General features: G+C 47.9%; 1 protein-coding gene across 1 annotated transcript in view; it reads right to left on the bottom strand.

Moving 5' to 3' along the window:
- Atrnl1 (attractin like 1) overlaps positions 1–16,160 on the bottom strand; it is a 552,888-nt gene that overhangs the window by 357,207 nt on the left and 179,521 nt on the right. Inside the window, exon 25 of the mRNA XM_051146856.1 lies at positions 10,148–10,209. Coding sequence (XP_051002813.1) covers positions 10,148–10,209 — 62 coding nt within the window. The remainder of the gene's footprint in view (positions 1–10,147; positions 10,210–16,160) is intronic.

Here is a 16,160-nt window from a genome sequence, read left to right as displayed (position 1 = left end):
AGACAATGACTCGTGGTGGGGAGGCCACAGACTAAACACACGTCTTAGTGGATTTCCCATCCTTGCTGGTAAGGAAGCAAGGCAGGACAGTTCCTTCAGAAAGCATTTGGAATGATAAGCAACTCTGGCTATAAACTGGAGTTTGTAAAATTATAAACAAGTGTTTGTTTACAGTGACATTATTCAAAATCGCCATAATGGGGAGACTGAGATGCCTATAAAACAATCCATGGAGAAAAAAATATAATAAGATGAAATATTACTGAGCTGACAGCTTGGTGACCCTACGGACACAAGTTCTTGCTTTCCCCTCACACTCTGAGAAACCAGAGGAAACGTCACAGACTAAACCCAGAAGCCTGGACTACTGACCACATCCAGACGGTGGAAGATACCTGATTGCTGCACAGTGCTCAGAGGCAGACATCTGGGCTGAGCCACCATCATAGAGGGTGCGAATGGCTTCAAGTCCCTCCAGGGACTTGAGGACAGCTCACCACCTCGAGATCAGCAAACACATATAACAACAGATCTCAAGCACATCAGCCATGGCCACCTCAACAGAGCGAAAAGGCTGCTAGTACAGCCCAGCCTGCCTGCCTGCCCTCCAGGGTGCCTGCCTGCCTGCCCGCTGTCCTTCTCTGCAGAGAATAGTCTGTGCAGTGCTACAGAAGCACAGCCCTGCTCCCGCCCTCTGAGTTTTCCATTATGGGGCTTCCCCAACACTATTTTGCTTGTCAGATTCTACACTGGCATCTGCTTCTCAGAGGATTTGCAATTTGAGTACACAGGGTGATGGGGGCCATGAATGGACTCGCTCACTGCTTTGTGGGTTAACAATGCATGATCCATGTTAGAAAGCACATAACACAGGTGTTTCCTGGCAAAGGCTTAAATTGCTAAAGATTTCACTACTAATAGCTTGAAAAGAGTTCAATAAAATATCCTAATGAAAACAACTTAAGAGGAAATTAATTTGTCTCACAAAGCTAGGTTTCCATTGTGGGATGTCGAGGCGGCAGGTACCATAAGCAGCAAGTACCTTAACATCTGCAGTCGAGACCTGAAGCAACAAATCCACGCATGCACGCAGGCCGCTGGCCAGCTCACTTCCCACCTGATGCAGAACACACCCAGTGCATGAGATGGCGACACCCACACGCAGGGCGGGCCATCTCACAGCAAAGCACAACAACCAGGGGTGGGGTGGGGAGGGGAGATGGGAAGCAGGAACTTCTGCCTGTAGGGTCACCAAGCTGCCTCATGTTATGCCTTGAGACGACCCAGTCTAGACATTTCTTCATTGGCATTCCCTTCTAGGACCCTCCACATTGAGTCCATTTGACAATCAGAACTAGGAAACATCACACATAGGAAACAGTCATACGCATGGTTGACCAGATGTCCTACTTAAGGTCACTACTGCTGTGGTTAAACAGCATGGCCAAAAGCAACTTGTGGAGCAAAGGTCTTATTTCATTTCAAGTTCGCTGTCACAGTCCATCACCAAAGGCAGTGAGGGCAGGAACTCCAGCAGAGCAGGAACGTGGGGCAAGAGAGATGCTGCTCACTGGCTTGATCTCCATGGCTTGCTCAGCCTGCTTCCTTATAGAACCCAAGAGCACCAGCCAAGGCACGGCACCACCCACAATGGCCTGGGCCCTCCCCCATCAATCGTTAACTGAGAAAATGTCCTATTGCAGGCTCTTATGGAGGCGTGTTCTCAACCAATGTCTCCTCCTTTTGGATGACTCTAGCCTGCCTCAAGTGGGTATAAAACTAGCCAGCACACAAGAGAAATAAACAAATTTGAATAATACCAAGTATTAACTCAGAAGTGATACCAATACCTCTGTGTGGCTTCCTGTTGGTGTTGGGTACTGACGGGCTGAGAAGAGGTAGAAGGCCAACTGTGTCTATGAAGTCACCAAGTGGTGACTTCCTAGTCTTTAAGAGTGCTTCAATTAAAACTTATATAGTTGAGGAACTGCTAAATTACATCCCGGCCTACAGGGTAAAATAAATCAAATAGAAAAAAGATGACAGCTTCCTAGAACTCTGCCACCCAGTGCAGACAGGAGCTACACCCAGTGCACCCGGTGCAGACAGGAGCTACACCCAGTGGACAATGAGAATTAGTGGCAGCATTAAAATGTCCCTGTCATATTTCCAGTTAACTTGTTTCCTTAAACAATCCAGACCTTTCAGGTTGAGAAACATTTGCTATTCCACTTTAGATAACAGAGAAGAAATATTGTTAAAAAAAAAAAAACCTAAACAATTCCTATCATTTCTATAAGCATTTACTAAGATGTTTTATCAAATATCCCAAAAGCACTAAGAAAAACCCTTAGGTTCTACAAGTGTGAAAAGACTGAGATTTGGAGGAGCGAGGTGACCTACTTAAGATGGCACAAAGGGGTAAGATTGGAGCCAAGCTGTGTCTATAAATGGTTTCCCTAACACTGGCCCAATTGTGTTTGCACCAGAAGTCTCCAAATTAAGGAGGTGAAAAATCATGACACAGTGTTTGAGAGGCGAACCCAGAATGATGACTGAGCGGAAGCTGGCTCACTCACTCATTCACTCACAGGCTCACCCAGGACCTGGCCGGAAACAGCAGCAGAGAGGGGACGCCAACTGGAGGACCTCAGTAAACATGAGCTTGTTTAAAGTTTAGTGGTGGCCTTCTAAAAGAATAAATTAACACACTTCAAAACACTCTATCCATGTGTTGGCTTAACAATAAGATTATTTTAAACTATCTAATTTACATTTCATTACTAGAAGGAATTTCAATGACAAAGAGCCCGTGGAACATATTTGATCGCACATAATGATTAGAATATTATAAGTCACTTTGTCTATCGGGCAGCATAATAAAGAGTCATCTCTACCAAACGGTGCACACGGAACGAGCTTTCTTTTCATTAATAAAAGAGCTACTGAACTTAAATATATGCAGGCGGTTTCAGAAGCTCCAAGCTTTAAATATTTAAATGATTTACATGGACATTCCCTTGTGAATTCTCACACATAATTGAACTTTCTAGTATATGGTCGATCCACACTATTTTGCATCAGGTGTTTTTACTTTAATACACGAAATAATGCTCACTTGAGCTGGTGAGATGGCTCAGCGATTAATAGCTGCTCTTCAGCTGGGCCGAGTTCAACCCTCGGCACCCACATGGCAGCTCACAACTGTCTGTACCTCCAGTTTGTGAGGATCCAGCACCCTCATACACACAAGTGTGCAGGCAAAACACCAATGCATATAAAATAAAAATAAATAAGTTATTCAAAAAACCCAATTCTCATTCAATTGTAACTTCTAGTGTTTTGTTTTAAAAAAAAAAAAAACACTGAATCTGTTGTTATCCTTAAAATTTCTTATATTCTAAGGAACAAAAATATAAAACATAAATATTTCAAAAGGCTTCCTCAAGTTTCAGCTTTAAGGGCAATGCTTCCTACAACTGTGATGGGTAAATATGCTGAAGGTATTGAGATTCAAACAATAGAATTAGCCAGGCACAGGCCCAGTGGCGCACATCTTTAATCCCAGCCCTCGGAGGCAGAGACAGGTGGATGTCTGTGAGCTCAAGGCCAGCCTCGTCTAAAAAGCAAGGCCAGGACAACCAGGCTACACAGAGAAACCCTGTCTCAAAAACAAAACAAAACCAAAAATTAGAATTACTGTACTCACGGACAAATATGCTTGTTTTTAGAGCAAAATGACTAATATGACACAGATTTTGAAAAGGAAAGATAAAGGAACAGAAGGTGAAAAGTGAAGAAAAGAAATTAAGATCGTGAGCAGCAGGTGGAGATGAGAGATCAGACATGTTATGTAGGGCCACTATGGATGATTCAAAGAGAGTATAGGAAGACAGAGTTCAGTTCAGTGGCAGTTAATGAAGACAGGAAATCCTTTCTCCAGAGCACCTGAGTTTCTAGTTAGTAAACGCACTCAGCGTGAGCTGGCTAAAAGCTGGGAAAATCAGTCTCAGGGATTCTATTCATCCTGCAATGTTCCCCTGGCTCACAAGCAGCCTGCTGCCTAAGCCCAGGGACATCGCATGCTCATACATTTTGAAAAGTTTACTATCTGTCTCTTAACAGAAAGTATTTGTAGACTCCAGTGAAGAAGATACAGGAAGCTAGGAACTGTGTAAACACCCAAGCAAGATAGCAGTAAGGGAATGATTGTCTGATGTTTGGGGACAGGGCTGATTCACGCATCCTAAGAACGAGGAACTATGGGTCCTTGATGGCCCTGTCAACCCAGACAAGTTGGTAGGTGGAGTGACACTCACATTGCACTCTGTTCTGAAGTTGTGTGCAGCAGTGTGGGCTGCTGGCATTCGGGCACCTCTAATGTCACCCCCACAGGACTTAATGACAGCAGGACATTGAGCATTTCCACAGCCAGCCCCAGGAACTCAGCAACGGCAGAACAACCATCACCAGTTGCCAAGATATGAAACATTTCCAACTGTCCCCGTGAACAACACGTGCTCTCCCAGCATATGAGCTGGGTCACCTTATAGGAGGACTCGTCCCTCCCCCTTCCCCACCTCTCCCAGAGACAGAGACTCGGAGACCCCCTTAATCAAACCTCCCACACGGGACCTGCGGCATGGCGTGACTTTGTGGATCCATCCTGTAGCTCTGCTGCATAAATCCCAACACTTGGTGCTGACACTCTATAGGCTCTTCTGGCATCGTTGCCGCTATTGGTGGTTACGTTCTGGAGGTCGCGCTGTTGGGACCTTACTTTATTTACTTCCGCTGCTGGGGCCACACTGTTGGGACCTTACTTCCGCTGCTGGGGCCACGCTGCTGGGACCTTACTTCCGCTGCTGGGGTCACGCTTTTGGGATCTTCCTTCCGCTGCTGGGGCCACGCTGTTGGGACCTTACTTCCGCTGCTGGGGTCACGCTTTTGGGATCTTCCTTCCGCTGCTGGGGCCACGCTGCTGGGACCTTACTTCCGCTGCTGGGGCCACGCTGCTGGGACCTTCCTTCCGCTGCTGGGGCCACGCTGTTGGGACCTTACTTCCGCTGCTGGGGCCACGCTGCTGGGACCTTACTTCCGCTGCTGGGGCCACGCTGTTGGGATCTTCCTTCCGCTGCTGGGGCCACGCTGCTGGGACCCAGGCCACCTGCTCACAGGACCGCTTTCCTGCTACCGGACCGCTACACTCCTACACACGACAGCAGCTTCGCTGGTGAGCTCCCCTTCCTGGCCAGCATAAATGCTTCCCTAGGCCCAAGGTCGATCGTCTGGCGTCACCCTTGTGCCTTCTAAAGTGAGGAAAACCCAACCACAGCCTGCTACCAATATGGCTGTCTCTCCTCCCTTCTCGAGCACCACTGAAATCCTAGTACTCGCGTCTCTGGCCAGTGACTGACGAGTCTCTGGAGCAGTCCACCCACTTCTTCAAGGCGTCGCTCTTGGGACGCCTAGGCAGGCCACTGACTCCAGTGTCCCGTGGGAACAGCCCGTTGGTCCATTCTTCCAGGGGCCCCTCTGGGATGCTTCCTGGAGAATTTCAGATCCCTGCGCCCACGCGCCTGTTTTATAAACATCTAAGCTCACAGGCCTCTGCTACAAATCTTGGCCTCGATATTCCTTAAATAGCAAATCCAGATGGCCGCCTAACGGCCCGGCCCGTTAAACCCCAATGTTATTCGGGACCTTTTTAATTACTGCCAGTGATCGGGTAAATGGAAAGAGCTTCCCTCTGTTCAAGCTTTTTATTTCTTCTTCGTTCCAAACCCTTCCTCTGTCCTCCAAACCCTTCCTCCGTCCTTCCTGTCCCCCACTCAGCTCTGCCTAGCTACAAAGCCTCAAGAATCCTCTGTGACTTTTGACCCTGCTGAAGAACCGCCTACCTTCCAGCCCCAAGCCACAGCTCCTCAGTCTCGCTCTATAGCAAAACCCCCTTCTTTTCCCTACTCAGATGAAACCAGCCTCAGTTTCTCCTTTGCTGGAGGTGGGCTGCACGGCTGGCCTGGCTGGCCTGGTTAGGGTGCATGTTCCGTCCTCAATAACTGAACTCTCTCAAATAGAAAAGGGGCTCGGACGCTACACCTCTGCTGCTTCTACTTTCATTAAAGAATTTCAATACATCACTCAATCCTATAGTCTTATCTTCCACTTTATATCTATGTATCTAATTCTTACCAACAATCTACTACCTGAGGAGCACAGGTGAGCGTGGGAGCAGGCTAGAATGCATGCAGACAAAGTGAACCAAACCGACGCAGCACACCAGGACCCCCACGGAATTATAATACCTTGGAGGGCATTCTAGCTAGAGATCATTTGGGTCCTGCCTCCTGGCTGGTCTCTGTAAAGCTGCCCTCAAGCCAGTAACTTATGAAAAACTCCAGGAGGTCATTCAGGACAAAAAGGAAAACCCATCTTAATTTTTAGAGCACCTTACAAAGACCCTCTTACAATATACCAATCTAGGCCCTGGAAATCCAGAGGGCAGGCAACTCCTGATGACCTATTTCTTTTCCCGGGGTTTCCCCAACATTAGGGCCAAGCTTAAGGGCTTGGAGAGAGGACCTCTAACGCCACAGGCTGAAGTCTCAGGGAAAAACCGTGCAGGCAAAAATAACAAATGCTGGCCAAGGCCGTCCGACCAGCTTAGGTAACTACCCAGACTCCCTCACCTCCTATGGCTTGAGGACCACCAGGTCCCTGTTTCAAATGTAGGCAGTAGGGTCACTGGGCCTGGGCCTGCCCTAAGCCCTGCAAGCCACCGGAGCTGTGTCCAAAGGACATTGGGCTGTTGGTTGCCCCTGTGTCCCTCGTATCAAAAGGCCATCATTCCCAGATCACTCTCCAGCCAACCTCCTAGGCCTGGCCATGGGTGGCTGAAGGTGCCCGGATTCCCGTGACCTGACCACTGCCCTCCCGTGACCTGACCACTGCCCTCCCATGACCTGACCACTGCCATCTCTGACAGGGAGCCCCGCATAGTCAACATGGTACCAGGGTGATGCCTCTCCTTTCTTCTGAACACTGGAACCACATACTCAGTCCTGACAGAGTTTTGGGGATCCACCTCTCCTTCTTTTTTCCCTATTGTCGGGATAGGGGGACAGTCTTATCAACCTCGCCACACCCCACTGCTCAATTACATTTTCAGGGATGTTCCCCTCACCCACTCTTGTTTAGTGGTGCCAATCTGTCCCACCCCCTTATTGGGAAGGGACCTTCTAGTCAAAGTGACAGGCTCTATTTCCTTTGCTCCCCTGTTCGCTGGTCCCCAAGCTCCCAGCAGCCTCTATCTTCATTCTCCTAACAATCCACCCCACCAGTTCCAACACACCGTTTCCTTTGCTGGCCTCGGGTGGACCCCCAAGTCTAGGATCTCCAAAACCTCTCTGTCGCTAAGCACCATCCCGCTGTTGCCATCCAGCTACAGGACCCTACCCAGCGCATCACCCAAGCTCAGTACCCACTTTCAGGGGACTTAAACCTATTATCTCTGACCTGATCATTGCCCCACTTCTTCTCCCTTTAACACCCCTACACTTGCAGCTAAGAAGCCCAGTGGACCCCCACCTCCTGCCTCAGGATCTCCAGCTCCTGAGATCTGCAGTGGTTCCTCTCTACCCTGCCATGGCTAGCCCTTTACACTCCTGTCCACTGTCCCCTCAGGAACTTCCCATTTCCCAGTCCTGGACCTCAAAGACGCACTCTTCTCTGTCCCCATGACACCCAGTCACACAGCTTCTTTGCTTTCACCTGGACTGAAGCTGACACTCCCTGCTCTACCCAACTCACCTGTATTGCCTTACCCCAGGGATTCCGGGACGCCTGTTCGCACACCTGTGTGGTCTGACCCACTCACTCTCCTTACTTCTCCTAGAATCTAAGCTTATACAGTACGTAGGTGACCTTCCCCTTTGCAGTGCATCCCTACAACTTAGCCTAACTAACACCTCTGCCCTTCTAAATTTCTTGTCTAGCTAAGGCTACAGAGTCCCTTCTAAGGTCCAATTGTCCACCGGCCAGATCACCTACTTGGGACTAACAATCACTCCAAACCACACATTCATTACCTTAGAAAGAAAAAGCCTAACCCAGCCCCTAACAGTCTCCTCTACTAAGGAGGGGATTTCCTCATTCTAGGAGTGGCTGGTGGCTCACGTACCTGGATCCCTGCTAAGGAGGGGATTTCATCATTCTAGGAATGGCTGGCTGCTCACGTACCTGGATCCCTGCCTTCTCCTTTCTCACCCACCCTCTCTGTGAGGCAGCCCAAGGCCCCTTACGGGAACTCTTCTCAAACCTGTCACCAAGCCCTTACATAGGCTCCAAAAGCACCTTCTCCAGGCCCCACCTTTCCATCTTCCAGACTCAGCCCACCCGGCCACCTGTCAAGGCGGAAGTCCCAAGTCCAAAATATACTGTGGCACTCGCCAGTTCTGAATTCACCAGTCAGTTTAAAGGTCTACTATATTCTGCCAACCCTGAAGTGTGTAACTGCTGCTGGGTTATGAATGTATAAAAACCCACCAAATTTGCTGTTTGGGGTCGCCTCTCCCCAGAGTGTAGGTCGACCCCAGCTCACTGGATCAATAAAGCCTCTTGCTTTGGCTTCGAGCCGGTGTCCATGTCTCCTGGCAGTAGGCTCCTTCCATGGGTCCACACTGACCCCCATCCTGCTTACTAACTTCTTTACATCCCTCCAACAACAACAACAATCTCTAACCAAACCATTAATCAGTTACTTTTACAGGCTTACCAACTGCTGGCCACGGACCCTGGTGCTAAGGTCTATGAAGTGTGCCCAGATAGTGAGGACCAGCTGTACCCCGAGAATGATGATGCCTTTAGTCAGCAGGAAGCAGCCTGAAGAGCAAGAACTCACCCATCCACTCCTCACCATCACCTCCCTTCCTAGTTCCATATATATATAAAATAACCAAAAGCGAGGAATTTTAGCAATCAGGGACAGCCCTGGGGACTTGACAGCAGGAGGGCAGGCATTTCCATATCCAGCCCCAAGAACTCAGCTATAGCAGGACACATCATCACCAGCCAGAAGATGTGACACATTTCCAACTGTCCCCATAAACTACATACGCCCCCTCTGTGCCTGCTCTGGGCCACTTTATAAGAAAACCGGTTACCACCCCCACCCCCACCCCGCTTCCCTGCCTCATCCAGAGACAGTCTCTATAAACTCCTCCCTTAATAAAACCTCCCACTTGGGGCCTTTATGGATCATCACACAGCTCCGCCACCTAAATCCCAACGTGGGCTGCATCTTATGAGAGGAGCTAAGAAGACACCATTGGGCTGTACACATACGGGATCGTGTTTACAAAATAACCTGAGAGCCCACAGCACTGACTCTCTATCTGGAACACCATCCTCCCCAACCCAGTGAGAATAAAAACCAAAGTCCCTGCAGGCCTGCGTGCTTCTGGAAATTATGAGCACAACCTTCCCTCTGAGTACAACAGCAATTTGCATATCAAAAACCCTAAGAAGTAAGGTCAGTTAAAAAAAAAAACCCATCCACAGATGTCAGGGTTCACTGTAACACACAGCACTTGCCAAAGCTGATTACGTTTGGAATTCTTATCTTAAGGACTTGTGTTAGTATGCCACTTAACCGCTGATCTGGGGACTTAACTCTATGCAAAGCCATCTGTGGTGCTTCTAGATTAGAAACTCACACAAGGTAGAAATGTTTCCTTTTTCAGCACACATTTTAGCAAATCATTAACCAATATGATAATTAGTCAATAATGAATTGAACTGATTGAACGCTAGAAGATTTAACTAATCCACAAGGTAAATGTGCTATTCATTTCCTTAATTGGAGTCTCTTTTAATTATGGAAAGAGAATGCAAACTGACTGACTTCCTACTGAATCCACTGGCACGAAGCAGTGTAAAAGATGAGCACACTATACTGCAAGGCCAGTCCATCTGCTCTGCTCTGCTCGCCACAATGTGCATTCAAGAATGGAAATAAGAAGTAACTGACAAATGATCTGGCAGACAGACGATATATACACACACGGACACAGACACACAGGCAGGCAGGCAGGTAGACACACACACACACAAACGATTAATGAGTTAAAAGCCAACAAAAGCCAATTACCTGAAGAAGGTGACAAAAAACTGCACAAGATCCATGATTGTATTGTGTTGTGAAAACGCAATCTGAAAAGTCAAAATATAAGAAAATTTGAAATTTACTGAGTTTGAATTCTTTAAAACATGGGATAATGTTTCACAGTATTTATAAATATAATTCTAAATCAGCAGAACAGTTAGACTTAACATACTATAAATAAAATGTGTGCTAACATAAAAATGTTACCTGGAATATCTAACATTATTAATGCTGAGTGTTAATATAGATTATAATAACAGGCAATTAAGACCTATCATGAAATTGCCAGAGATGTGAGCTATGAGTCCCATGTAACACACTTTGACATATGAAACTTGCAGGTGAACTTCCTGATCTAGTAATGAGCGTGTTTTTAATTAACACAGTTGATAGTCACTTGTTTGAAACTCAACTATATTCTAGGAAACCAGGAAAATACCTACCCCCATGCATTTCATTGTATGCACAGAAACAATGTTATTCCATTTTACAATTCTATATTAATAAGAAACAAACCTCACAATGTGAACCCAGCACAGCAGCTAAAGTTGCTGCCACTTCACTGACTGTCCAGGGCCCTAGACTTCACTGACCGTCAGTCACAGGCCCTGCACCTCACTGACTGTCAGTCACAGGCCCTGCACCTCACTGACTGTCAGTCACAGGCCCTGTACCTCACTGAGTGTCCCGGGCCCTCCACCTCACTGACTGTCCCAGGCCCTACACTTCACTGACTGTCAGTCACAGGCCCTGCACCTCACTGACTGTCAGTCCCAGGCCCTGCACCTCACTGACTGTCAGTCCCAGGCCCTGCACCTCACTGACTGTCAGTCCCAGGCCCTGCACCTCACTGACTGTCAGTCCCAGGCCCTGCACCTCACTGACTGTCAGTCCCAGGCCCTGCACCTCACTGACTGTCAGTCACAGGCCCTGCACCTCACTGACTGTCAGTCACAGGCCCTGCACCTCACTGACTGTCAGTCACAGGCCCTGCACCTCACTGACTGTCAGTCACAGGCCCTGCACCTCACTGACTGTCAGTCACAGGCCCTGTACCTCACTGACTGTCAGTCACAGGCCCTGTACCTCACTGACTGTCAGTCACAGGCCCTGTACCTCACTGAGTGTCCCGGGCCCTCCACCTCACTGACTGTCCCAGGCCCTACACTTCACTGACTGTCAGTCACAGGCCCTGCACCTCACTGACTGTCAGTCCCAGGCCCTGCACCTCACTGACTGTCAGTCCCAGGCCCTGCACCTCACTGACTGTCAGTCACAGGCCCTGCACCTCACTGACTGTCAGTCACAGGCCCTGCACCTCACTGACTGTCAGTCCCAGGCCCTGCACCTCACTGACTGTCAGTCACAGGCCCTGCACCTCACTGACTGTCAGTCACAGGCCCTGCACCTCACTGACTGTCAGTCACAGGCCCTGTACCTCACTGACTGTCAGTCACAGGCCCTGTACCTCACTGAGTGTCCCGGGCCCTCCACCTCACTGACTGTCCCGGGCCCTACACTTCACTGACTGTCAGTCCCAGGCCCTGCACCTCACTGACTGTCAGTCACAGGCCCTGTACCTCACTGAGTGTCCCGGGCCCTACACTTCACTGACTGTCAGTCCCAGGCCCTGCACTTCACTGACTGTCAGTCACAGGCCCTGCACTGTAGCTTCTTTCTTCAGGAACTGCACATGCACAGGCAATAGCGTAGCAGCTGAGTGGAGAGTAGTGACTAGGATGACACCACACTCAGCTGCCTCAGACGTTTCAGAAAACTGTGGCGCTGTGGACCTCAGTTGCCCCCTGTTGAACGGTAATGAAGAAAGCACCTACATCATAGTGTGAGAGGAAAAGGAAGGAGAAATGAAAATGCAGTAAAAATGATGTGTACAGCAACATAGATGAACCCTAAACATGTCCCAGATGTCAGTGTGGTTTCAAAGGACAAAAACAGCAGGAGAGTTTGTCTGCTTGTTTGATTCTGTGTGTGGGCATGTGTGTATATGTATGTGTATGTGTGTTTGTACACACACCTGTGTAAAAGTGTGTTCCTGTACATGTGAGTGTGCAATGCATGTATACGCGTGTGGATGTGTGTGCTTGTACATGTGTGTAATGCATACATATGCATGTGGATGTGTGTGTGTGCATGTGTGTGAGCACACATGCTATGATTAAACCCAAGCCTGTGAGCACTTGTGAGCACTCTTGGGTGAGGGCTTTACCCCTAGCTGTAGCTGAATGTCCAGCCCCTGCTTGGTATTTAAAATTTGATTGATTGATCGGTTGATGATTTACACCTTAAGTCATTTGAGCAATTACTTAGGCTTCTGGCCTGCACATGTAAACTTAAATATAGTAACATTCATTCCCAGCAAGTTTCTAAGCAACTGCATTATAAAGAGTTTATACAGAATCTAAGGAAACATAATTAGTTTAAAGTGCCTACAGGAGGAAATATTTTAAAAGATGAAAGAAAAAAACTTTAAAAAATATATCTAAGTTTTATCCCCAGGTAAGATTCAGGTGGAAACGTTGCTTATCAGACATTTTGTTCTGTCTTAAATGTTAGGAAAACTCGAGATATAACAAATAAAAAGCATCTGAGCGACCTTCTGAATCATACTAAAGCAAACGAGCGTGGTTTAGATAGGAGATGACCCCGCACAGCACAGGGATGAGCTCGAAAAGGAGAAACAGCTAGGGGAAACATCCCACCAACAGCGCGCACGCCTGGGGAAAGGGGCCTCGCGGCGCGGAGCGGACCTGCCTCTCCTCAGTGCAAGGAGAAGACCGCAAACCGAGCCGAAGAAGCCCTGCGCGGAATGGCTTAAATATGAGACGCCCAGTGAACGTCCTAGAACAGAAGTTAAACGCTACTTAGGGCCTCAGTGGGCCGTGGAATTCACAAACATGGAAAACAAACGAACGTCGGTATCTTCTGACGCATGTGCACGGTTGGTGTTGCGTAGACTCTGGCGAGGAGAGTTCTGAGGCGCTGTGTCATCGGGACAGCAGAAGGCCGAGCGCAACTAGACAGGCTAATCCCCGTTGTAAGGACTCCAAGTCTGCCGCGGGCCAGCGCCTCCCCTACAAGGGAGGGAAGGGGCTACAGACCGCACCCCAGGTTTGCCTTGATGTGAAAGCTGAAACCGAGCAACATTCTTGTGCTTTGGGAAAACATCTAAATCTTTCTTATTTTGTCATTGACAGAAACTATACCTACCTCACGTTTTGGACTCTAGTACTTTTCATCATAAACTTACCTTCTACAAATAATTTAGCCAAATGTTCATAAAAATATAGACATTACCACATATATCTGTGTTTATTTACCTTGATTATTCTCAACTCTGCTGTCATAACGGATCCTCACAGGGCAGGAGAACCACATGACAATTATTTATACCAGGCGGAATCAGAGTCTGAGCCTAAGTTTACTGTAATATTGTTGGTTTATTCCTAGTGCTCATGCGTCAATTGGAAACCCACGCCTTCTGTTAGTGAGTGACAGACATTCCCAAGTGATCACAGTGACCTTGGCACTGCAGGGGGCAATCAGCAGGAATGGTGTGCGAATATGTGACACACGTGAGCTTTCTTCCTAGCCGCACGCTGCACTGCCACGCTCTCCTAGCTCCCTGCCCCTCCCCCCGCCACCCCACCCACAGTTAGCACTGGGCATCCCTTGCTGTGTCTCTCTTCAGGCCACTCTGTTTCTGTTTGATTTTCACGTCTAGTGGCCAATTCGACGATGTTGGCCTGACTTCAGTTTGTTAGCTGCTTTTTAAACTCCGTGTGCTATGAACTGCTTGGAGCACAGTTTACAACTTTGCGAAAACCCCCTCCTCGCTCTTAACTGCCACTGGGCTTGGCAAAGCTGCTCTGCTTTGTCTGCAGTGACTGCGTCTGAGGGGTTGCCAGAGCATCCCCGTTGCTTCCCTGCTCCTCCTGTGGACACACTGGGGTCTCAACTTACATCTGCGGTTTACTCCTGCCTCCTATGTTCTGGCGCTCGTGGAAATACTGTATTACTTAAATTGGCTGACAGTGATGTCTTGTTTTGCAATCTATAACTCTCTGGATATATAAGTCAGGAAGTAAGAACTGTGCTAGCAGGGTCCCATAACAGATATTTAAAACCTTTCTGCTGATTGTTTCTTTTGTTACATTTGAAAATAGTTTTCATTAAATTTGACTTAAATCTAACATCGCCCCAAACTATGTTTCAATTATGAAAAATTAAGTTCCTTTGTATATTTTACATTCTCTGTTTTTTCAAATAATCTATGGATTACAAATTTCTTCAAATCTTCTGTCTCTTGATTACTGTTTAGGTTTATGGCATTTTGAAAGTTCAGGCTGTGGTAAGTCTGTAAGTTCCTCAGTGCATGCTACCCTTAGATTGTATTGGTCGATCCTCAGTTGACCTCTCCACACTACACTGGAACTCCATTTATAGGCGCATTTCCAGCCGTGTGCTCCACCAACAGCATGGGGAAGTCCTACACGCCCACCATCAGCCTCACACTAGCACATAAAGGGGTTGACATGTTTTTAATTAACAGGCGTCTAGGTAAAAGGAACAACCAATAATGCCACGGTAAATTTAGGTGGGGACAGCGCGTGATTCCAAGCCCACGGGTGTGGAGTTTACCTGCCCTGTGTGGGCAAAAACACTACAAACTTCAGAAGAAAAACCATGGCTTGAGGTAAGGTGCATATAAAAATATCTATATTTTTCAACAGCTACCTGAAGAGATAGGAGGCAGGCTGTGGTGATTTGTACAGCGGTCATAGGCTTAAATATCTGAATGTGGAAACCAGGGAGCGGAAAGGTTTGAGAAGGATGAGATGGATGGGAGGTGCAACTGTGTTGGCGGAGGTGTGGCCCTGAGGGTAGGCTTTGAGGCCACACCAGCCCCGCCCTTTCTCTCTCTTGCTGTGCCTCAGCTTGTAAGCTATCAGTGCCATGTTTGCCTGCATGCTGCCATGCTTCCTACCATGATGGAGGTCATGGACTCACCCTGTGAAATTGTAAGTAGCCTCAGTTAAATGTTTTCTTTTATAAAAGTTGCCTTGGCCACGGTGCCTCTTCACAGTAACAGAACACGAACAGAGACAGGACTGACTGGGCAACAGAAGGAGCCACAGCTCAACATGGAGGGAATGAAGTAGAAAAAGCACTCACCAAAATAAATTACATATAAGTATGAAACTTCAAACAACAATTATTTAAAAAAAAAATTAAGAAGGAGTGGGAAAAGCAATGCCAAACCAAAATGATAAATCCATTAAGATAAGGACCCCCGGGCTCGGGGGCGATGGACTCTGCGTGCCCCCCTCTATCAAGTCTCTGCCTTGCTCCCTTAGAGCGTCCCTCACTTCATTTCCTCTCCAGCCAGGCTGGCCAGAGGGCCCCCAGAAATCCCCTTGCCCTTGACCCCACTTGGACTCTCATCACAGGGATTGTAGGAGTGGAGGCTTTATATGGGTGCTATGATCCAAACTCAAGTCCTGACCCTTGCGGGGCTAGTGCTCTCACCCACCGAGCCATGTTCTCAGCTGGAAAACAGTGAGTCTTAGTGTTGAGCCAAGACTCAGCACATCCGGTGTGTGCTCAACAAACAACAGACGCTACAGTGTGGCAAAGTGGCTCCTTTACAGCAGACTCAAGACTGCTGCACCCATCCTCAAAACATTTCTTCACCTGAGATTTTCTGTACAGAAGCCAATGGGAACTATTACCCCATTGTTGGACGCCACACTAAGAAAAAACATTATATTGATTATGCAAATTGAAAAAAAATCAGGGATGATTTAGGAGAATTCAAATGCAATCAAAGGTAGACACACAACCCCACCAGAATCCCCTTTGCTGTGATCTGAATGTGTCCCCAAGACAATGTGCTAGAAACATGAACCCTCACACTCACACACTGACAGTATTGGGACATAGCATCACAGAGTGACCCCCAAGGTGGTATTGGTGGCTT

This window comes from Acomys russatus, chromosome 5 (genome assembly GCF_903995435.1).
Source record: "Acomys russatus chromosome 5, mAcoRus1.1, whole genome shotgun sequence".
Taxonomy (NCBI): Eukaryota; Metazoa; Chordata; class Mammalia; order Rodentia; family Muridae; genus Acomys; species Acomys russatus.
This window is presented reverse-complemented; position numbering and strand designations above follow the sequence as displayed.